This window comes from Microtus pennsylvanicus, chromosome 10 (assembly GCF_037038515.1).
Source record: "Microtus pennsylvanicus isolate mMicPen1 chromosome 10, mMicPen1.hap1, whole genome shotgun sequence".
In the NCBI taxonomy this organism is placed as follows: domain Eukaryota; kingdom Metazoa; phylum Chordata; class Mammalia; order Rodentia; family Cricetidae; genus Microtus; species Microtus pennsylvanicus.
In genome coordinates this window covers 69,316,278-69,341,525 of record NC_134588.1, presented here as the reverse complement: position 1 = coordinate 69,341,525, position 25,248 = coordinate 69,316,278, and the positions used below count along the sequence as shown (strand labels likewise).

At 40.7% G+C, this 25,248-nt stretch overlaps 1 protein-coding gene across 2 annotated transcripts in view; it reads right to left on the bottom strand.

Annotated features, from left to right (window-relative positions):
* Ngly1 (N-glycanase 1) overlaps positions 1-24,069 on the bottom strand; it is a 46,494-nt gene extending 22,425 nt beyond the window's left edge. Inside the window, exons 1-4 of one of the 2 annotated variants that reach the window (XM_075988630.1) lie at positions 23,862-24,069; positions 18,738-18,852; positions 11,335-11,553; positions 3,757-3,922 (exon numbers count right to left, since the gene is read on the bottom strand). In XM_075988630.1, the coding sequence (XP_075844745.1) occupies positions 3,757-3,922; positions 11,335-11,553; positions 18,738-18,852; positions 23,862-23,992 (631 nt within the window). In that variant the 5' untranslated portion in view covers positions 23,993-24,069. The remainder of the gene's footprint in view (positions 1-3,756; positions 3,923-11,334; positions 11,554-18,737; positions 18,853-23,861) is intronic. The other variant, XM_075988629.1, reaches the window with a different exon arrangement.
* Positions 24,070-25,248: the final 1,179 nt, after the last annotated feature.

The following is a 25,248-nucleotide window of genomic DNA, read 5'->3' as shown; positions in this document are numbered from 1 at the left end:
GAACGTTAAAACTACTATAGATTTATGCTTGAATTGGGATCAGAAATAAATGATAGAGTAAGATGATAAAAGCTTTCACAAGGAACAATGTCAGCTGCTGTGAACAGGTTTAACACACAGTAACCTGTGTGATTTGACAGGAACAGCAGAGGATGTGACCACTGCTGTCTCTGTGCTACCTATGCAGGTGAGCAGAACATTATGGTGTCTCAAGGAACTAGGGTCAATTTAGAATAGACCCATACAACACAAGGGAATAGAATGAAAAACATTTAAAAAATGGCTACATTAGGCTGGAGATAAGCTCTGTGATGGAGCATCTGACTGATATGAGGAGGTCCAGGTTTTTATCACTAGCACCAAACAAAATATTAATACTGGCTGTATTAAATTAGTTAGGAATATACATAGGTAAACATTTAACAGTAAAAACAAAGCCACAGGTAGAATTCAAAATATCAGATACTTTAAACATCATGGTACCAACTTTTTAATAAATTATTTATGTGTATGGGTGTTTTACCTACATATATGTCTGCATATCCAGGCATGCCTGGTGCCCTTGGGAAAGGCATCAGATCCCAGAGGTCTGGACTTACAGAAGGTTGTGAGCTTCCCTGTGGGTACCAGTAATCAAGTTCAGGTTCTCTGAAAAAGCAGAGAGTCTCTCCAGTAACTACTTTTATTGTTTTTAATCAGTGTTTCACTGTGAAACAGAATTTACCCATGGACACACATCCCAGAAGACATAAACACAACAATATCTACAACATACAAAAGAGCCCCAGCAAGTGAGCACGACACTAAATATCCTGCCCAATTTATCAATAAAGTACTACCTCCTATCATACTTATTTTTAAAAATTACATTTATTCAGCTGGGCAGTGGTGGCACACACTTTTAAACTTAGGACTTGGGAGGCAGAGGCAGACAGATATCTGAGTTCAAGGCCAGCTTGGTCAACACAGTGAGCTCCAGAAAAGCTGGACTATACAGGCAAACCCTGCCTCAAAAAAAAAAACAAATTATATTAATTATATTTACTGAAGTGTGTGAGCAGTGTGCCACAGTGCACTTGTGTGAAGGTCAGAGTGGACACCGGCAAGGGTGAGTTTGTCCAAGGACCAGGAGGCATGTTTTATGAGTACTTCAGTGAGCTGTATTCAGCACAAAGAAAAGCAGACAGCAATCCCAGTGCCCACCCACAGGGAACTGTGGAGATGAAATAAATGTGTATTACAGCATTTTGCAGAGACCTAACAAGATGCCAGTGATATATAAGTGAAAACTAAATATATGTGAGATAAATTTATAAGCCACACACAAATTTAAACTATTTTTCCACAGAACTATTTGGAAGAACAAATTTTGAAGAGCCATACCATATGGAGGGGCAAGGACTGACTGGGTAAAAATCCTAACTTTTCCTGAACAATGTGGAAGTTCTCCAGTAGAACATTCATGACACAGTCCCAGTCAAAATAAACTGAGACGTACAAGAACTGTCAGCATCTTCCTGAGCCTCGTCTCTACCTGTAATAGTGTTCTCCCTGGGAAAAAGCCCGAGCTAAGATGCAGTGTAGTCAATCTGTCTAGCTTGCTGGAGGCCCTGGGTTCTACCCTTAGTCCTGGGGGATACTATGGAGATGGGCGTGTACATCACGTTACTCAAAACTCTTCAATAGGTGTCTCATCTTTCAGAATAGGAAAAAAGAAAGTGATGCAGGTCAGAAACTTAGTTTTACATCAAGAAATGAAGAGCATCAAGGAAAGGGCAGACTCAGATTGAAGAAATTATTTTTCCTATTCTTTTTCTAAAAAACAAATTAGCAGCAACATGTTGAGTAATCACATTCCATAGAGGAGTGGAATGAATGATGACACGCTCACTCTGGACAGAAGGAATGAGACCACTTCAGAAGGTGCCTGCAGTGTATGCAGACGGGTGGCATTTAAGCTAGAGCACTAAAACTGTTTATTAGAAAGCAGGGTAACCACTTTCCCCCAAACTATAAAGTGCCCTAAAAAACATAGTATTGCGCAATAAGATAATTGGATAAAAAGCAATTACATAAAAAAATCAAAAACCCTATAGTTGCAAAAAAATTAACAACTAAAATCCTGACACCATTAATGCTAACAAATGATTATAAAGGTCAAAACCATTTTCTGGGCTGTTTAAATGTACTCAGTTCTTTATTCTTTCAAGTATTCTTTTTTTTTTTCTAGACAGGGTTTCTCCATAGCTTTTGGTTCCTGTCCTGGCACTAGCTCTTGTAGACCAGGCTGGCCCCGAACTCACAGAGATCCGCCTGCCTCTGCCTCCCGAGTGCTGGGATTAAAGGCGTGCAACCATCACCACCCGGCACTTTCAAGTATTCTTATTTCCAAATGAAGAAATTGAGGTAGAGAGGTTGCTCAGTGTAAGCAGCAACCTGAGCTTATACAAAGACAACTGTTATAAAATTATTCTGTATCAATAAATATTATATAATAACAAAAATGAACCTGTGTCTACCTTTAGGGATCAATTCTGCTAGACTCACTAAAGCCAGACATAGTGGAGCACGCCAGTAATCCCAGCACTTGGGAAGCAGAGGCAGTAAGAGCATAAAGTCAATGTCAGTCTGAGCTATACACTGAGACAATATTTTAAAAATTAAATCAGTGGGGTAGTTCCAGGGTGGACCACTTGTCTAACATATGCAAGACACTGGGTTCAATCTGTAGCATAGTAAAAAAAAACAATACAAAACATAAAAGTATTATTTAATACTTGCTATATAATTCATAAAGTTCTACCTTACCCACAAACATTTATATACCAATATTAAAATGAAAATGCATATTTAAGTTAAAAAATATTTTTTAGAGAAATGTTAAATAACATTTGTTTGAGGTAGATGTACAAATACCCATTAAAAAATTGGAAAGGCACACTAAAACTAAAATGAGCTCCCACTTTACCTCTATTTACCTCTATATAATTACATATAAATATAAATATTTAGTTGAGTAGTTGCTAGCGAAGACAAACTGAAATCCCGTACACTACTGATGGGAAGGAAAAATGGTACAGCCACTAAGGAAAAGTTTGGCAAATCCTCAAAACAATTAGAATTAGAATATTAGCACTTTTGGGTTAAAACATCAAATAATTAAAACCAGGTCTCAAAGAGATATCTGTTCACACATGTTCACAGCGGCACAAGAGTTAAACATGAAACAACGCAAGTGTCTACTAACAGATGACTACACAGGCAAGACACAGATGCTCACACATGGCTCATCATCTATCTCACAACAGAAGACGATTATGCAGTATGTTCAAATGAACGAGTCCTAGGGAAATCACACTAAACCAAGTAAGCCATCCATAACTTACACGCAACAGAGCAGTCAGAACCATAGAGCAGAATAGTGATTGCTGACAGCTGGGGGTAGGGAAGGGTAGAGTATAACCATTTAATGGGTAGACTTTCCATTTTATATGACAAAAAGAAGGGTAGTGGTAAAGGTTAACATACTAAAGAGCAAGAGCCGCATGCTTAAAAAGGTAGGATGGGATATTTTCTACATTACTGTAACGACAATATATTTTTTTTTAAAAAAAGCAAAGATATGTCCATTATTGTTATACTTCTTAAAAATCTATATATGTATCATTGTCTATTCCTAGTGTGCACATATAGCTAAAGGTACTATTATTCAATAATAATGCATAATTAGCAATAAATCATTATGGAAGCCACTACCTTTATCTAGCTTTCGAGCTTTGAATAACTTTTCTTGAGATTTTCTCTTTAGTTCATTGACTGGGATACACGTCAATGCTTTCTCCTGAAGGACAGGATTTTCATAGATCTGCACATGCTGAATGTTGGACTGCAGAACTTTTAAGATGGTTGAATCACCAACAACCTAAGAAGAAAAAACACTAAAATTAGCTTTTCTACAATGCTATAAAAGTAATAGAAAAAAGCCACTGTGGTTCAATGATACCATATGGAGTCAACGAAAAAAAAAGCCAATTAGATGGATGCCTTTATAATATTAATATTAAGAGACAGCTACATTTGTATCTGTCTGTTTTCCACTGTCTACACAGAGTCCTACGAATTCGCTGTTGAATTTGTAAACCAGACGTTTTGATGAACATATGATTCAAGACAGGGCTCTGAGCAACACATCTGAGAATCCTTTCAGCTAGAAACCCGTGTAACATACACCATTACATTCTTGATTTTGTGAGATCAAGAATGTCAACACATATCCAAAGAGGAAAGGCATATGTATGGGCTACAAGAAAAACACCGAACAGTATGTCCACCTGCCTAAGTGTTGACAGAAATGTGTAGTAATAGGAGCGGCGGGGCTGCGTTCCCAGCACCCCGGCCGCCTGCTCGGCTAGCTTATGCCCCGAAATAATTACATGGACACTGTATTCTTTTAATCACTGCTTGGCCCATTTCTATCTAGCCTCGTCTCGGCTAACTCTCACACCTGGACTAGCCCATTTCTAATATTCTATGTAGCACAGCTAGGTGCGCTTACCGGGAAGATTCTAGCCTAAGTCCATCCTGGGTCGGAGCTTCATGCGTGCATCTTCCCTGGAGCAGGGAGCATGGTGTCTCTCTGAGGTGTCTGTGTTAAACTCTCTTTCCCTTATTTTTAAGCCTTCTCAGGTTTTTTAAGTGGGTTTAGTCCATCACGCTGGGCGCGATTTGTAGTAATATGGAGCGGCGGGCTGCGTCCCCAGCACCCGGCCGCCCCCACAGCTAGCTTTACCCGAAATAATTACACGGACACTGTATTCTTTTAATCACTGCTTGGCCCTTTAGCTCTAGCCCTTATTGGCTAATTCTGATATCCCGATCAACACATCTCTAATAATCTGTGAGCACCGGTCTTACCGGGAAGATTCTAGCCTAAGTCCATCCTGGGTCGGAGCTGGGGCATGGCGTCTCTCTGAGGCGTCTGCTCCGGAGAGGAGAGCTGTGGAGTCTGAGCTCACTTCCTCTTCCTCCCAGCGTTCTGTTCTGTTTACTCCTCCCACTTATCTTCTAACCAATGAGGACCAAGCAGTTTCTTTTTATTTAACCAATGACCTTCCTCCATCAGAAATGTGAAAAAGTTTCCAAAACAACTGTACTGTGTGAGGAGCCAAAGCACTACACAGCAGGAAAGGATGTGGGTGGGCAGGGTCTGCAGGAAGAACAGTATTTCTCCTTCCTTGTCATCTCATCACCAAGGAAGCCTGCCTCTTGGCAGTGACACTGCATGCTTAGAGTCCCAACAGAAAGGTTAGTCATCAAGTCCACACCAGGTGCCTACATATATCCCAAAAGTAGCATGTCTTGCCCTCATTACAGATGCTGGAAACAAAGGCAGCTGGCAGGCTCCTAGGCTCTGCCAGGTGTGGCGGGGTCTATAAAACTGGCATGAACCACAAGGGGGAGAAGTGTGTTAGAATTAGTATCAGGCCAGGCAGTGGTGGCGCACACCCTTAATCTCAGCACTCAGGAGGCAGAGACAGTAGGATCTCTGTGAGTTCAAGGCCCGCCTGGTCTACAGAGTGAGTTCTAGGACAGGCCCCAAAACTGCGGAGAGACCCTGTCTCAAAAAAGTAAAACGAAAACAAAAAGAATTAGTATCAGAAAGCAAATCCTACAGTAACAATAGAAAACACATCAGAGTCTGAAAAGAAGTATGTCTCCCAAGACTAGAGCACATATCATATAGACATTCCTCCAATGGAGTGAGAGCCTGGAAAATCTATCACAGGCTAGCAATATCTTGAGTGAAAAAGCATTTAGACCCCCTCTGGGACCACAGCTTGGTAACACAGTACTCTGTGGGCCTCAGGATGCCGAGGCTGGTCAAGTTGCAGCTCACTGCCCTTGTCCATTGTTACTAGGGAGTGTCTGCTATGTATCTCCAGCACAGGAAAACACTGAGCTCACTTACACTCCAGGGTGGTTTCCACTAGACTTGTACTGCACATCTCTCGTACCACTAGAAAGAAGAAAACTCAATCTGAACACTGTAAGGTGGGAGCCATCTGTATTCAAAAGGCTCTAGTACAGATTTTCGGAATAAAAATTTAAACACTGAGAAAAGGTGGTACTGGTATAATCAAACAATACATAAATGTATCAATTAGAAGACTGACTAAGAGCCTGGAGGTGATGGCGCACACCTTTAATCCTAGCACTTGGGAGGCAGAGGCGGATCTCTGTGAGTTCAAGACCAGCCTGGTCTACAAGAGCTAGTTTCAGGACAGGCTCCCACCACAGAGAAACCCTGTCTTGAAAAACCAAAAAAAAAAAAAGAAGAAGAAGAAGAAGACGACAATGACGACTGACTAAGGCATTTTCTAAGAGTAAGGCATAAAAGAATCAGATACAAACCAAGAAGTTTCCAAACCTCAAAGAAATTTTAGAAAAGAATACAAGCAATGGAAAAAAAAAAACATCTCAAAGAAATAAAAGAAGCAAATTTTACACATCTGAAGATCGAGAATGAATAAAAACAAACTAAACAAGACTACAACACTGCTTATCAGTAGGTTAAAAAAAAAAACCCAAAATCCTAATGGCCCTTTAAGCAGTAAGGAAAACTAAATGTGTATGGAGTGAAGGTGGGAGAGTCTGGTAGCAGACATTTTATTGAAAGCACATGAAGTACATGTTTGAAAATTCTCATGGAAAAATGAGTAGGTACATGGAATTCATACCCAACCAAACCAAATCATGTAGAAGGGTCAAATTAATATACTTTATAAAATGTCACAACACAGAAACCATTAATTAGGAGGTAAGTGTTTCATAACAAGATCCTACCTCCAACATAAAAGGGGAAAAAGACAAAAGTTCCGAGAGCAATCATAGTAAACGTGACTAGATTAGCAAACCATACCAAATACAGTACGCCAGGCACTGTATTAAGCACTAGGATATAAGCACAAGAAACTGTAATCAAGCTCAATGGCAGAGGCCTGAATCCCAGCCACTGTGGAGGCTCAGGTCAGAGAACCGTTAGGTTCAAGGCCAGCCTGGATGACTAATTGAGACTCTAACAGGTAAGAGAGAGTTGGGGACGTAGAGCAGTGGTATGGCACTTGCCTAGCATGCATGAGGCCTCAGTATCACAAAACGGGGGGGGGGGGGATGAGAAAGAAGAAGATAAATGGAAGAAAGGAAAAAAAACTGAAGAAAAGAAAAAAAATCATGTATTAACAGATCAACCAGTGAATCAACAAATATCTGCCTGTGAATGAATTAGACACTGGAAAATGATTAAGATTAAAGCAAACAAGACCACTGTCCTCGAAGACTGTGTGCTTGCAGTATCTTACTGATGGTACATAACCAAAGATGGAGATGTAAGACAAGTGCATGAGAAATGGAGACAGTGGTGAGGATGGGAAAGCAGTAGCGAGAAATCCAGTCCATGCACGACTCAAGGGAGATTGTGTGCTGACTCGTTTTAAAACAGTTTAGAAGAAAGTTCTGATAATGGTATGTTAAAGATGGGATTCTGTTCAGGGATGTGTTTGTGAGGCCAGTGTAACATAGGAGAGAGTGGCCTAGAGAAAGGTATAGAGGACATCAGGAAGCCTTCCTGAGAAAAGAGATCAAGAAGGAAGCAGACACAGGTGAGCTCTAAGACATGAGGTGTTAGAACATCAACATGTAGTATGCTACTGACATAAACAGAAATTGTTACAAAGAAAAACTGATGGAAAAACAAAACTATCCATTTTTATTAGAAAGAATTCTTATTAAAATGATGCACTTAAAGTGGTGTATTTCTCTTGAATGCAGTTTTCATTTAGTGAGAGAGTTAAGAACTCATTTAGAGTATTTTTATTTTCAATTTATTCCTTTTCTATATGGAAATTACCTCATTCATTGTAGTTTTAACGGCATTCAAATAATCTTGAACAATAAAGTTTATTTTTTTTGCCTTATTTCGTTACATATTCATTGGTCCAAGGAGGGGGGGCTTAAGCCATAAAAATAGAAGGCTGTTGATTGCAGGGCAATTATGGCAGCTGGGTAACCACGTACTAATGCTACACAAGGCAGCAGTTAATTGCCTGACAGAGAAAAAGTTATTTGGAGTGCAAATGGAAATTTAAAATATGAAATCTGTTTGAGACCAAAAAGGCTTTTCCCCACTATTCATACTTCCAATTATTTTAGGTTCTGATATGAGCTATTTAAGACTCTTTATAGGAAAGTACAAAGCTCCCGATCCTGTCAAATCCACGATGCTGGATAAGCAAGCTCACTCCTCTAGCAAAGAATCAATGATCCCCAAGCCCAGCAGCTCTTTTCCACTTTTTATACCATCCTTTATATTTGTGACCTCTAGATGTGGAGCCTATTTTTAAGAATGAACATTCTATTTAACAATAAATTTTAAGTGATGTTTTAAATTCATTTTGGAATTCAATAAACATTTCTAACAAAAAATAAGTATAAACTACACACTGTCCCCCAAAAGATCACGAACTACTAATAGGTGTAAAAAAATTTATCACCCACAATCTTACCACTTACAGAAAATTAGGTATGTACAGTTTTCCAGACTTTAAAATTACATATTTTTAATATGAAAAATTGAGTTCATAATTTTCAACATGAAAAATTTAAATATTATACACATATAATTTATAATGTTTAGTTTTACCAGTCTCAGTTTACCTTTCTTCTCTATATAATAATGGTCTTGATATCAAAACAATCCCAACTGATGGTCTGACAGTTACATTTCTGAGAACCATCATAAGCTCTGGCTGGGATTACTACTATAAACCAATTAAATGTGTGAAGCTATGAAAAGGGAAACAACTACTTTGCCTTCCAGATTTGTAAATCAAAGGAGACATAAATGAGTATGGATAGAGGAGTTAAAGCTTTCCTGAAAAAAGTTAGGGAACTACTCAATACAGGTTACAAGAAAGGACAGATTACATCTGTGTCTTAGCTGGCCAGAACCTACCAATTGCACTCTTTATTTTCAAAGGAGCAGTGTGGGGCCTTCCAGGTGAGTCAGAAAAGACTCTCAATTGTCTGACTACCAAGGAAAAAGGAGCTTAAAGTGTCCAGAATTAGCCAATATGAGAAGATGATGGGTGGATTTAAGAATTGATTACGTAAATTTCTACTGTATGGAGAAAAATGACAAGGTAGTCCACTAACATTATAATATGTGGATATGAGTTTAAACTAGTTACTCATAAAATAACTGTAGAATATCACAAAGAATTCTGACAGTGAAAATTTGAATATCTAATAACCTTTATCAAAAGGAATTTTTGCAAACCAAGTATTCCCTATTGTTAATATTGTCCTCCAGGTATGACGTCCACTGTCATCTCAAAGTCAAAGCAGCTAGGATGACCAGCACTCTGGAGACCTTTATGAGACTGAGCTAGTCCTTCATAGAAGGAAAGTGTGGGAAGGGAACCTGTGGTGGTCTCAATGAGATGTCATCACCTATAAGTCTTAAGCATTTGAATATTTGGTCCCCAGTTGTTGGCACTGCTTGAGGGCTTAGGAGGTATGGCCTTGCTGGAGGAAGTGTGTCATTGGAGGCAAGCTCTGGGGTGTCAAAAGCTACATACTATTTCCAGATAGCGCTCTCTCTATTTCCTGTTTATAGCTCAAGATGTGCCATCAGCTGCTGCTCTAGCCTCCATGTCTCCACCTGCTGCAATGCTGTCCCTTGTCACTATGGACCCTAACACTCTTTAACCATAAACTCTGAATAAACCCCTTTTCTATAAAGTTGCCTTGGACATGGTGTTTTATCAAAGCAATAGGGAAGTCACTAACACAAACCCTTACTTGAGATTCTAGCTTCTCCCTTGTTCTTATGTCCCAACCCAGCTGCATGTGCCACCAGGAATGACCAGAGCACATTAAGTAGTGAAAACAAACTTGAGATTCTAGCTTCTCCCTTGTTCTTATGTCCCAACCCAGCTGCATGTGCCACCAGGAATGACCAGAGTACATTAAGTAGTGAAAACAACTGAAGAGATTCCACCCATGCAGCTTCTGGGAGGAGCTCACCCATGATGACCCATGTTAGGGTGCAACTTTTTAATGATGCAGCTGTTTAGGCATCATTTATGAGCCTATAAATAAGTTCAAGAGATTAACTAGTTCACCAAGCTGGACTGGGATGGATTCATTCCCTTGGTCTGCTGCTAGGGCCCTCTCTAAAGTGCATATCCATTTCTTTATGTCTCCTCAGGAAAAGACACACAACAGCTATTAAATGGGGTCATTTAAATTTGCCAATAGTGCCTGCTAAGACATAAAAAAATACTGACTTCAATTCTTCATGTTAATAACCAAATTTCACTGATTTTAAGTATATACAACCAGTTTATGAATAGATTATTGTTGTGGGATATTTGTATACCCTGTGAAATGTATTGCTGTGATTAGTGTAATAAAAGCTCAATGGCCAATAGCTAGGAAGAGGTTAGGCAGAACTTCAGGGGACAGAGAGGACTCTGGGAAGAAGAAGGATGGAGTCACCAGCCAGATGGAGACGAAACAGAAGGTGCAAGATGAAAGAGAGATAACACCACGAGATAGAACATAGATTAATATAAATGGCTTAATTTGTCAGAGTTAGTTGAGACAAACCTAAGCTAAAGGCTAGGCTTTCATAATTAATAATAAGTCTCCATGCCACTATTCAGAAGCTGGCTGGCGGGACAGAAAAAGATTTGTTATAAATTATCATTTAAATTTAAAGAAGCCAATTTTTCATTTAAGATGTTGATAATGGTTGGACCAAGAGAATAAATAATCCCCATCGAGACTGCAGCAGGTAAAATTTATATTACCAGTGTAAACACAATAGAGACAATCAACTAATCTAATGGTCATAATATACACCGGGTCAGCAAGTTTATTTGTTTGAGGTTAAAGACATGCTCATTTGTGTAGCTGATATAAGTACCAAGAAAGCAGGTATACTTGTAAATAATAAACAAAACTTGTTTCAGAAGTATGCAGCTGGGCAGGGTTATACACAACTACAATCCTAGCACTCAAGAGGCTGAAGTGGGAGAATCATTGGTTGAAGCTCAGCCTGGGCTACAACAGCAAGGAACTGAAGGAAGAGGAAAATATGTGGTAGTCATTTTCCCCACATCTGCTATAACTTTGACGATTTTCAAAAGGCTTAACAAATTTGAGGAAATTAGAGCTCTAAAGCCAAGAATATTTGAGAAATAACTTCAGAAATAATTCTTTTTTGTTATCAACACTGACAGGAAGTAAAGGAATGCTGGGTCACAATACTACCGTTGGAGCAGGAGGTAGGCTTGGCAGCTGCCCTGGTTGATTTCCTGAGTGCTGTGTTGATCCAGTGGGATTCTCTGACTGTTCTGAAGGCTGCTGAGACAATTCCACCTTCTTGTTTGGCCCATCCAATCTGCTGCTTCTCTCTAAGGCAATCAGGTCACGGATTTTCTGCAGCTGCTCCACTGAGGCTTTCTTAGGAAAGATAAGATGTGTTTCTCCCTGGAATTTACAGAATTGAGAAAAATCTTAACTTCTGCTTTAAACTGACAGTCATTCTTATACACAGTAAAGCCAATACTATTGAATGTATTATATATATATTTAAAGTATTCTTTAAATTTTTATATGTATGAGTATTTTGACTGCACATATGTGTCTTGTGCATTCTGTATGTGCCTAGTCCCCAAGGAACCCAAAAGAGAGTATTGGCTCCACGGGAATTGGAGTGACAGATGTTTTTGAGCTGCCATGGGGTGTCGGTTCCTCTTGAAGAGTATACAGTGCTCTTAACCATGGCACCATCTCTGCAGTCTTGAATGTATCATCAAATCTCAACAAAGACAATAGTTTTTAAATAAGATTAAGAAAATGTATTTACTTGGTAGTATATAAAGCTTAGCATTATTGAATGTAGTTCAAGGGACCTTTATTTTACTTTATTTTTTTGTGACAGGTCTCCTATATTCCAAGTCAGCCTTGAATTTACTTTCTAGCCAAGGGTGACCTTGAACTTCCCAATCTTCCTCCTACCACTTCCTAAGTGCTGGGATTACAGATATGTACCTCCAAGCCCAGCCAATGCCATGCTGGGGCTTGAACCTATGGCTTCATGCCTGCGTAGCAAGCAGTACTCTACCAAATGAACGAACTACAGCCCTAGCCTTAGGAGAGCTTTTGAAAAACAACACTTTAGAATATGGTAAGAGTGCAAATGCATAGCCCTAAATTCTCTGCAATAAAATGAAATACTGTAAGTTTCTATTAAATTCTATACAAAGTAATGACAGTAGAAAAACTACCATACAAAGGAATCAGGAGGCTAAGGCCTGTAATCCCAGCTACTCAGGACACTGAGAAGCAGAATCCCAAGATCAATGAAGACCTGGGCAAGCTAGTGAGATGGTCTCATAATATAGTTTAAAAAAAATTTGGAGATACAGGTCAGTGAAATACATTGGTTTCTAGCATTTATGAGGAACAAGGTTTAGTTCCCAGTATACATGTGTTATACACAACAGAAAGATCAGGAAGGTATCACACAAAATGACTGAGAAGCTATATAACATATAGTAAGATAAATATGGTTGACAACAATAAATGGGCTATCTCAAAACAGTGAATAGCATTTTCAATGTTCCCAAAGAAATACCATCTGAGGGGATAGATATGTCATTTACCTTGACCTCATTTAGTAAACTGTATACAATAATAATAACAATAACTATACAATTATTACTAAAACTTTTTTAATAAAAATTACATGACAATTTCTAAACCCAGGTTTTAGAAAATAGTTACATAAGAAGTGTGTTTTGGTCCACTATTTTCCAAGAACAGTTGAAAGTATACACTGACAGTTAATTTGAAAATGTGGATGTAATTTTTTTGTAATGCTAGGGGTCTTACACACACTAGGCAAGTTCTCTACCCACAAGTGACATTTTTGGCCTCAAACTATAGATTTATTCATTCATTCATTCCTTTCTTTTTTTTTTTAAATTTAGGGTCTCACTGTGTAGCCGTGGCTACTCTAGAACTCATTATGTAGCTTGGGTGGGCCTCGAATTCATGAAGATTTGTCTGCCTCTGACTTTTTTTTTTTTGGTTTTTTGAGACAGGGTTTCTCTGTAGCTTTGGTGCCTGTCCCAGAACTAGCTCTTGTAGACCAGGCTGGCCTCGAACTCCCAGAGATCTGCCTGCCTCTGCCTCCCTAGTGCTGGGATTAAAGGTGTGCGCCACCACCGCCCGGCCCTGCCTCTGACTCTTGACTGAATGAACGTACCATCACGCCTGGCATTAGAGGTTTTTTTTTTCTTTAAAGATGTACTTAATTTTTAAGTATATATGTATCTGTGTGTGGGTATGTGCATGTACACACAAAGACCCAAAGATGTCATTGAATCTCATAGGACTAGAGCTAGAGGCCTTTGTGAGCTTCTGTATGTAGGCAATGAGAATCAAACTCAGGTCCTCTGTAAGAGCAGCAAGCGCTCTTAACAGGTAAGCCATCTTTCCAGCATCCCCCAACTACCACAAATAAACAAATAAATAAACAAACAAACCTACAGATTATTAACAGGAATAGAAAAGTTCTCTGAACAAAAACAGAAGAAAATAAGTAGTATTTGTTGACATTAATTAAGTGCTTATTCATAGCACAGATTGCTTTAATATATACTTACACAAGACTCCTAATTCAAAATAGTAAATTGTAAACCAAGAAAAAAGGTGAAATGAAAATATATCTAACTAAGTTTCAAGGTGCTGAGAAGTAACAGTGGCAAACAGTAATTCTACCAACTGTAATGTGATTAAAGGTTGTCACCACACACAGTAGCCAAAGCTTAGGCTAGATAGTTTTATGTCAACTTGACAAAAGCTAGAGTCATCTGAGTGTGGGAACCCCGATATAGAAAACACCTCCATAAGCTCGCCTTAGGCAAGCCTGAAAAGCACTCTATCAATTAGTGACTGATGGGGGAGGGCCCAGTTCATTGTTGGTGGGGATGCCCCAGGGCTTATGGTCTTGAATTCTAAGCTGGTTTAGCAGCTACTCCTCCATGCCTTAGCACCAGCTCCTGCCTTTAGGTTCCTGTCCTGTTTAAGTTCTAGCCCCAACAATCATGAATTGTGATATGGAAGTGTTAGCAAAATAAACCCTTTCTTCAAATTGCTTTTGGTAACAGTGTTTGGTCACCACAACGACAGTAACCTTAAGACACCTGCAGATCACACATTAAAATAACTGAAAACAACTACTTCCCTGGTAATGGGAAGCTGCTGGAATTAATAAGAACAGAAAACTTCATTGCACAGAATCCATTTTCAAAATGTCCATGATGCTTCAGGTACTAAACATATTACCTGTGAAAATTAATTTCTACCACTCATGGTGTTGATCCCATCTAGGTACTATGCAAGAATTTCATGTACATTCTCTCCAATAGAACCATCTGAAAGGCTCTAATTTTACCATTAACATACATTTTATATGAAAATACAAAGGCTCAAAAAAGTTGAATAACCTAACTTGTGCTACCCAATAATTGCTCAATCATGGATTCAAACTGCAATGACCTCAATTGTTTTGTTAGGACTGACCCCATCCCAGTCGGACAGAAACCAAAACCTACAAGCTTCTGCCAATAGTTGGAAAAGGACAAGCAAACAGAACATCTACAACAGAGATGGCTCACCCTTTTCAACTTTAGAAAGGCAGTGAAGAACAGTAAATACTAGAGACGGGGAGAGGGACAGGTATGAGAAGTTGGGCACAGTACTACAGCTGGAGAACGTTCTGGTATGTTTTGGGTATAGCAGAGTGCATGTAGTGACAACTATGCAGTTTTATCTCCAAGCAGGATTTTAAATGTACTCACCATGATGGACATCCCAATTACTTTGATTTGATCCTTACCTCATGTATATACATATATCAAGATATCACATAGGATCTCTCAGACATGTACAAAATAGTACATGTCAATAAAAAACAAAAATCCATCTGTAACCCCAGTATTGGGGAAGCCAAAGCAGCAAAATCACAAGTTTGAGGCCAGCCTGGATGCCACACTGAGTTTCAGGACAGGCTGTTAAAGAAAACAAACAAAAAATTCAAATAACAAAAGTTTTTAAAAAGGGGGAAATGCTTCACATCTATAAATACCATCTGGTTCCCACAAATGAAACCTTCTGGTGACTTGGTATTCGTGAGGCAGTACTGGAAATGCAGATGGTAGTCTGTGGAGGAATGGAACTGAAACTGAACTCTGTGGCCAACAGGGAACTGATGGATATTTGGCTATGCATGGAGTACCCAGGTAACTGATCTACATCTCAGTCCACACCTCAGAGTCCCAAGAGGACAGAAGTGTGGTTCTACCCAATCCTAAAAATGATACCTATGGCCAATATGTCCCAGCCTGGTCTACAGAGCTAGTTCCAGGACAGGCTCCAAAGCCACAGAGAAACCCTGTCTCGAAAAAACAAAAAAAAAAAAAATCTTTAATCTATAGCACATTTTCACAAAAGGTCAAAATGACAGGCTATATGTAAAGATCCAAGAATATTTTAAGAAATGAAGAATTCTAAGATTGAACAAACCTGCTTATTGAAATATTTTTCCCAAGACAATTCTCACTGCAGGATTGTTTAGCAAATCTAGCCTAGGACAATTAAAGACCAGAACTGTGTTTTAGAAAACTGAACAAATCTGCCAGATTTACTATGCTTCATCCCTACCAAGATGGGAAAGAGAATGCAGATAGAGGACAGATCTGACTTCCAGCTAAGAATGGCCCTACTACACTAAACTACAGGGTCAAAAAGATGTTTGGATCCCAGTCTTCCTCAACCTCACTCATAATTTTCAGGATTTTAATATACATTTGCAAATTTCAGGGTAAACATCAGATGTACCTTTCAACTTAAAAGCCTATCAAAACTCCTAATGTGTTCAGCTATATTGGCCCATCTTACAACTCAGTCACAATGATGAAACAGTTACTTCAGATCTGTCCTGAAGTGTGAAGTCTAAAGACTGGCAGAAAGCAACTATAATTTCACTTTAATAGGACAGTGTGACTCCATTTACATCAAATACTATTCCAAGTTTCAGAGTAGTTTGTTATCTGGCATGGAGGAGACCCAACCACAATGAATGCCTGACAACTGATGCATTTCTTTGGGTGTGGGACATTTAGGGACAAAACTAATACAGTCCTTGGTCAGAGGGTTACCCTACCTAGCACACAAATATTTGCTAAGTGAAAGACAAATATGATTCCCTTGAACCTGTGACACTTCAACAATGAGAAACTAATACAGCTTCTACATGTCAATTACTAAGTTTTTTTAATTGCCTGCCTAATTTTGAGTCTTCATTTCCTTGTACAAAATCAGCAGTGATCTCCTTTTTCTCCCTTTATTGCTGGAAATTCTCTACATTCAGATTTTTTTTTTTAAATCTGTAATCAGATGATACCATGCTTTAGAATCCTGGCCTGATCTCTTTTGAGTTGTGGACTTACCTTATTCAACTTACTAATATTTCTACTTAGACAGTATTTAATAGCAAAGTAGTCAAACCAAAAGTCGAGCAGTGCTTTCTCCCTTAAAAGCTGCCACTTTCCAAGTTTTTCCCATCTCATTTAGTGGTACTATTATCGACTTAGTATCTGAAATCTAAACCATGATAGCCCCAATTTCTTCCTTTTCCCTTGTACAGACTTCTAATTCATTAAGACCTATTGGTTCCTCTACACAGGTATACACACGTAATTCCTGAATGCATCTAGCTCTCACCTCTCTACCACCAGCAACATTCAACAAATGTTTCTAGCCTACTATCTGCACTGCAATAGCAATCCTCTGGAGCTAGGAACACCAGAGACAGAGCAGATAAAGGTTCTTCCACTATTCACATAACCACTGCCAGGCATTCTTAAACTGGTTTAGCAAGCTCAACTGCTTTTCCTGTACCATCCCTTGCCTGCATTCCAGATTATCCAGAATATTCTCTTTGCAATAACTAACATATTTGAAAATATTCTTCCCTACTTAAAATATGGCCTCAATATTAGTTCCATTTCTCATCTCTGTGACAGAATATCTGACAAACAATTTAAAGGAGTACGGACTTATTTTGGCTTAGGTTCAGCGGGTTCAGTCCCTGTCACTTGGCAACATGTTTCCGGGCCTACGGCTAGACAGAATATCAAGGTAGTAGGACCACGTGGTGGGAGAGGCCTCTCTAGAAAGACAGAGTATACCAAAGCAGCGATAGGGAAGAGGCCGGGGTAAGAGATAGCATCCACAGCAGTGTTCCAAGAGGTCTACTTCCTTCACTGAGGCCCCACCTCTGTAGTTCCACCCTTTTTAATTAATCCCTCCAGGGAGGGATTCAACCATTCATTTAGGAAAAAAGTCCTGAATTGTCCCTGGAAATACTCCCATTGATAAGAGATAGATGTGTTTTACTAAACTCCCCAGGTGTTTATCAATCTAATCAAATTGATAATCAAGATTAACCTCGAGGCTTCCTCTCTCACTCAAGTCTTTCCCTGGTCTGTTGATCCCTAAAGCTATTTTCTGTCTCACAGCTACCACAGCTAGAAGCCCTTAGCACAAGCCAGTCCTCTGTGTGAACTGAGTTTCAGGCACTGAGTGGTTTCTTGTCGCTCACCTTCGCCTCCTCTGAGGCCTTCCCTGGTCATTGACTGCTCCAGTGACTGCAACTCTAACTGCAGTGAGCACAGCACCGTCTTTTCTCCTTCGCACTTGCAGTGACTGCAACTCTAACTGCAGTGAGCACAGCACCGTCTTTTCTCCTTCGCACTTGTAGCCGCTTTCATGCTCTCTAACTATTAGAACACACGCTCTCGGTGAGGTGGGGCTATATTAACTTGCTTCACTGCTGCATCCTCGTGGTGTGCAATAGAACTCGGTTAGGAAGGGCAGACAATGTCTATGATGCTGCCTCAGAATGCCACCGGCCCTGCAGTCCTGCTCAACTTCCAAAATCCTACATATCACATAGGGGAACATAGAAGATTCTGAATCCTCTGTCTTTTGGAGACAGAGTCTGAGTATGTAATCCAGGCTGCCCTGAGCTCACAATCTTCCAGTCTGTTTCCCCCCAAGTAGGTAAGACTACTGGATATGCCAGCATGCCTGGCTAACATTCACAATTCTGATAACTATGTGTATTGTGTTATCTCTGCCACAAGGTTTGAGGGGATGGAAACACCAAACTCTTCTTGTGAAATAAAATGGTAAAAGACTTTGAGATTCCTGTCAGAGAAGAAAATCATTCTGTGGGGCAAGTAAACTCGTCTTTTCTGGATTTGTTTCACATTTTCTACCTCCTACTGTAGACTACGATGATCCCTAGGATCCACTGTGCACTCACAGAGCCAGTGCTTGCGACAAGACAGAAGGGGCACATTATTCGACCCTCTTTATTCTAAATCATTGAGACTTGTAAGAATTCCTAACTCAGGAAACTTGTTACATTTATATCCTGACTTCATTATATTTTTAAAATGTCTAACAGGTAAAAAGAAGTTCTACACGTTTTCAAAATGATCAATTAATTAAAAATAATACTTCATTCAAACAACTATTCATCGGCACTGCTGACTGCTTTGCACATGCAGAAGGGGAAGAAAGCCTTACACACTTACCTCTTCAAAGCCCATTTCAAACAAACACTCAACAGCTCCTCTGACCGGTAAGAGTCTAGTAGAAAAGGCTGTGTTTCCAATACGGATGGATCTGTATTTTTCATCATTGGGGTTTCTGATAAAAAATAAAGAAAATATAATAGATAATATGAGGCAACTTATCTTTTTAAGAGTTTATATATGTTTCTTTCCACATTTCGGATCAGCTGCGCTCATACATGGCAGTAAAGGTTCCAACTTTAAAGAGCGAGCAGTCCAGACAAGCAGTTCAATTCTATGATTTTTACCTCTGTACCACTTCTATTGGCCAACTTAATGGATGACAGTATTAATGCTGCCATAGGAAATTGAGTGACATTTTAATTCTGTGCTGTTACAATTAAATACCTTTTGAGTCTTTTAAGTTTCTAAAAGAAAATAATTGACAGTAGCTCCAGGCAGAAAGTAGAGACCTTTGCTTCTTCGGAGGGATCCCATCACTACAATGGTTCCTGGCACAAAAACAGTGATTAAGAAATCTTTGTGAACTGAAACTGGGCTAAAGAAGCTTTGCTTACAGCAGGAACCTTAATGGTCACTTAGCTTCCTTTTCTCCCTAAAGCAAGACTGTTTTTACTATTAGTTTCTACCTCAGTTCAAAATGTATTTTTAGTGTAGGAAGTAAGGTAATAAAAGGAAAACACGAATATTTAAGGACAAAGCTGAAGCAGTACTGCTTAACTATTGTGCATTAGTGTGGTCTACAAACTCTCGTCCATGCAAGACCGAATGGTCAAGGACTTATTTATAAGAGTTTGACAATACCATGAGATTTCCACTATATTCTACAAAAGTTGTAGGTTCACAAAGGACTGAAAGTTTTAAAAAATCCACATATGATTTCAGAAGCATGCATAGACTGATCAAAGCTAAGGGCAGTTTATCTTCTCTACATTTATTCTATGTATTAGGCCAGGGTTTCTCAATCTTGACACCACAACATTCAGACCACAGCTGAGGGGAGATTCCTTATATACCACAGAATGCTCAGCAACCCTGCGATCTATGTCATACCATTTAAACAAACAAAAACTAAATTATAAAATGACCCCAACATTTATCAATGCTCACTGCAGATAACTGAGACTTTTCATGATATATGCCACAAGGTGACAGACATTATCAGTGCTACCACAATTGTATATCCTACTTTTAAAACACAGCAATTTTAACCTTCCCAATATTATCTAGAGATCTATATGATCATCATGTATTTTAATGGTTTTTATTGCAGTATAAAAAGAGTCTAGCAATGATGGTCATATCTAGTTCCCAGACTATTTTCTTTTTGCTTTGCTTCACCCAGGCGGTCCTCAAACTCAAAATTCTCCTTGTCTCAGCCTTCTAGCTGCTTGCCCAACCCACATGCTTCTTTTAAAAAATTAAAAATGCTAAGCAAACCCTCATGAGTTTAAGCATAGACCAAGCCCAAGAGTTGGTCCTTCCACGTCAATTGCACTGTGGGCACTGACCTTAATTTTTGCTTGATTCTTCAACAACTTAATTTTCTCTGCAGATTTTTCTGTGTTTGTTGTCACACTTTGATGGTTCCCACCCCTCAACACCTCTGTTATCTATTAAATATTTTTGCAAGCTGTAACATTTACTTCACTTGTTAGCAATTATCTTGTATCTTTTCTTGGACCATTTTCTGAATGGCTGGTTTCTGATGACTTTAAAAGAATGGAATCTTGAGAAGGCAGCAGAATTTCTTGTACTTGCTCAACTGTCACTTGGAAAACATTTTGTCTTCCTAGTTGTTTTACTCTCGTGGTTGTCTACCAAGTTATTTAATTTTCAAAAAAATAACATTTGCTTTTGTATTTGAATCAGGTAAGAAAAGTCATAATCCCCCTCCCCCTGGTTTTTTGGAAGCAGGGTCTGGGCCTTAAAGGATACAGGAACTATCACTGTCCCACCTCTACCATCCACTGTTCTTACAACCAAACACTGCACACTTATCAAAGTACAGTGGTGTATGCCTGTAACCTCAACATGCTACCTCTGGCCACACAATGAAACTCTCTCAAAAATACAACAAAAACAACTCTCAAAAACCAACCGACCAACCAACTGAAAACCCACCAGTGAGACACAAGAAAAAACAAACAAAAATCCATGAATGTGGGGAAAGGACTTGTACAACAGAGGGGGTGATGACAGGGAAGGGAAGGAAGAGTAAACGGTGCACTACAAACATGCATGAAATTCCATGAAATTCCAAAGATCAAATCCAATCAAAAAGCCCACCAAAGTGGTAAACCAATTAACAGAAATAATAATAATTATAATAACCTCAGTAGTAGCTATGTGTGTGCCATGTCCTTTATTTCTATTTTATGATACAATCCTAGAATAGAATATTTTTCTTCCCTTTTATAAGTAAGGAAACTCAAACTTGGAAATTATATTTAAATTGCCTATGGTTACACTTTAAAAAAGTGGACGAGAATTAAAACTTACTGTTGTGGTATAAAGTCTAAACAAACTCCACCACACAAGCTGCCAACAAACTCACCAGCCCTCAAGACTCACATTCAATTTCTCTATGTGTCAATGGCAAATACATTAAAAATTAGAAGTCAGCTTTATTATCTGTCTTCTATTGCTTCTTACGTTGTCACTGAAAATTGGGAACTGCTGACAATGTCTGTCTCCATTCCATCGGCATTTAGGGCGATGATTACAAAATGACTTCACAACCACAATTAATGCCCATTTCTTCTAATGCTATTCCTCAAGAAACTGTACTCTAGGAACCCTAAGTTCCCTTTGCCCATCACCTCACATAAATGTTCTCTGCTACTCCATCAATTGGTCCTACCTGACCAAACCTCTCCCCAGTATCTCCTAATATCCAAGTATAACTACAGAAACATAAACGCTATCTTGGAACTGGTCTTTCTCCCAAATATATTAGTATTCTTTGAACAAAGAAACTACTTTTGAGTCTTGGTTCTTCCAGCATAGTCAATAATAACTGTCTCTGCTTTGTAAACAAAGTTAGTGGACTATCAAATATGTATATTAAAGAATGAACGAATGAATGAATGAATGAATGAATGAATGAAGGGTTGGGAATACACTCCGGTGGTAGAGTGCTCGCCTAGCACTCAGGAGGCTGTGGTTTCGGTCTCTAGCAGCTCATCACACCAAGTGTGACAGCTCATGCCTGTAATCTAGAGGTATAGGTGGGAGGGTAAGTAGCTTAAGATCATTCTCAGATAACATGTCAAATTCCAGGCCAAAGTTGGGCACATGAATCAAATTAGCAAACAGCCCACCTGTGACATCAGTGAAACTGATACAGAGCTGTTCTGTTTTGCTTTTGAGAAAGTAGATAGCAAGCTCACCTTATCTGAAACTGGGGGGGGGGGCATCTTTTGCATACAAATTAGCTCACGTTTCTTCCTGTAGTTTAATTAGATGTAATACTGCTGGGGAGATAGTACATATCACTCTAGCAGAAATTTTAAAGGATTGTGTCACTGGAGATTACAGCAACAAGTATCAGTTTAAAAATGTGCTAATGAAATTTTTATTTGCAATTCCATTCTATAAACCATCCTGAGACTCTGAGGTCAGGGGAGATGGTGGGACAATATGTTTTCAAAAGTGCTTTCACCTTGCTGCTAGTGGATTAAAAAAAAAAGCCATGGAAACGGAAACCTGATTTTTCTCTGGTCAAATGAAAGAAGTATGGCCAGGGCCCAGGAAGAGTTAGGAAGTCACTGGATGTGGAGAATGGGACACCGTGCCCAGCCGAGCCAGACTTTGAATTCTGAGAACACAAGGTCACTATTGTTGACAACAAACTAAGAGAGCAATTTCTCATATCAGTCTGAAGCATTTGAGTTAGCAACTCCTAATTTCCTTTTTAGATAAAAGCTCAGGATCAGAACTACAAGCCACAGCCAAGGCTGAAGGCTGTAAGATGAAGCCCAGTTTCTTTTAGAAGTTTAGTAAACATTCATGATGAGGGCTCAGATCGCAATCATTGTCTCCACACAGCAAGCCTTCAAGCACTCTCTGACGGCAGCACCTTTGGTTTGAGGGTACTGAAAGCAGAACCTTCTTCGCTAATCCACCCCTCTTTTCCGTACAGGGGGTGGGGTCGGGGACTTAAGAATTCAGGAGGCGATCTCAGCCATAGGTCCCAGAGAATCATGTCACCCTATGCGTTCCTTCAGAGTCTATGGGCATCTTGTACTCTGAGGTGTTGGGAGATGGCAGGGTAGACGAGTTTAAGCTGAGGTGTCACAGCGGAAGAGTTTAAGCTGAGGTGTCACAGAAGAGGGTGGTGATGGTCATGCAGGTCACAGTTACGTAGCTGTGAGCAGGCTTAATGCTGCATGACATACGGCACATAATCACCTACGTTCTCTCTCCGATTGACTTTCAAATCACTAATGTTACCTAGGGCGGCTCACACCTGTCATCTGTGCACTCGGAAAGTCAAGAAGGGGACTGGCATGAGTTCCGGGCCACAGAGCAAGTCTCATGCCAGCCTGGGCTATATAGGGCAGCACCCTGTCTCAGACCACCCTTTCCAAGTCATCCTCTGAAACTGGGCCACAGGACACGTCCAGCCGTGAAGCTGAGAATTCCTAGGGACTTCGCGACCATGAACTTGGGAGAGCCGGCGCCCGGGGGCGTGACGTCAGTCAACACCTTAACCTCCTTAACCACCACCGTCCGCCCCCTCCCGTAGGCCTTTCCCAAAAGAGCTGCAGCAGGGGGCTGACTCCAACTTCCAGCGCCGACCCCGTGCGGAGCAGCCGCGGAGAGTGCTGCCCTCTGAACGGGACGCGACTTCTCCGGTGTGGTGGCCTTCAAAACTCTTACGGAATTGGGTGGAAGTAAAGCCCAGAAATCCATCTGAAGTTCGTAACTTTAAACTACAAAGGTTTCAACCACCAAACGCGGCGTGAACGTTTAGCCCGCACTCGGGCTGGGTCACAGAGCCGGAGATCCTGCAGTGACAACCTCGGCGAGCTCACATCGCCCTGCCCGCCCCGCCTCAGGCCCGAGTGCCGGCGGCCCCGCCCGCCTGCGGCCCTCCGGGCTCGAGGGCCCCGGCTGCACCTCAGGATGTTGTCGGCGTAGGTGAGCAGCAGCTTGGAGGCCTCCAGAAAGGTCTCCGGGGTGTTCTGGCAGAGCTCGGCCACGGCCGGGGACGCCGGGCTCGACGAGCTGCCCAGTGCGGCCGACGCCATGGCTGAGCCGCAGCCTCCGCCACCTCTCGCGCCGCGGCCCGCACTGAGCAAGCGCTGAGAGCCTAGGCCGCCGCGGAGGCCTTAGGCCAGGGGGCGGGGAGGGGCGGGGCGTATCCTTGGACAGGGACGTTCTGGGCGGGGCTAGAGGCGTTCTAGGCGGGCCCAGGGGAGGGGCTAGGTACCGAGAGGCGGTTCTGATCGTTGGCACAGGGGAGGGAGCCACTGAAGGAGAAGGCTGTGGCTTGTGGGCCTGCGGGGCATGGGCCCATAGATATTTTTACAGCCTTCTCTTCACGTCAGATGAATATTGTTTATGGAAGAAAAGACTCCAGAAGCAAGAACAAGTTTTTGCTTTCTGGGTGGGGGGCGTGGGTTTGGTTTGTGGCCTAGGGTGGCCTCAAACCTTTGAATTGGCGGCAGTTCCTCCTCAACCTGTCGTTAGGCAGGTGGCTTCAAGGACAAAAGCAGAGTCTGAACTCTGCCGGGTTTCCGATTTGTGTATTTTTTTCCGAATTAGATTGATGAACGTCACCTCAAGCCCTCACTCACAAGGTATGATTCTGCTTCAAGGAGCATTTTTAAACAGTTGGGGATTCAGTTTATCATGTGACCCACATAAAAACGCATACAGAGTAATAGAATAAAATGAGAAATGAAGAGAATAAAATTAATAAACATGCTGCATCTTTTGACGCATACAGGCATATCATCTATCAATATTCTTTATCTCAGAAAATGAATTCCGGGGCTGCAGAGATGGCTCAGTGATTTATGCACTGACTGCTCTTCCAGAGGACCGGGGTTCAATTTCCAGCTCTCACATGGCAGCTCACAAACGGTCTAAACTCTAGTTCAAGGAGTGGCAAAATATCAATGCACATTTGAAGAGAAAAGAACCTTCCAAACTAACAAAAGTGTTTGGCCCTTGTCACTGTGATTGAACCATGGGGGCTTCCCACATGCTACGCAGGGGCTTCAGCACTGAGTTACACACTCAGTTACACTAGGCAGGGGCTTCAGCACTGAGTTACACACTCAGTTACACTAGGCAGGGGCTTCAGCACTGAGTTACACACTCAGTTACACTAGGCAGGGGCTTCAGTACCGAGTTACACACTCAGTTACACTAGGCAGGGGCTTCAGCACCGAGTTACACACTCAGTTACACTAGGCAGGGGCTTCAGCACCGAGTTACACACTCAGTTACACTAGGCAGGGGCTTCAGCACCGAGTTACACACTCAGTTACACTAGGCA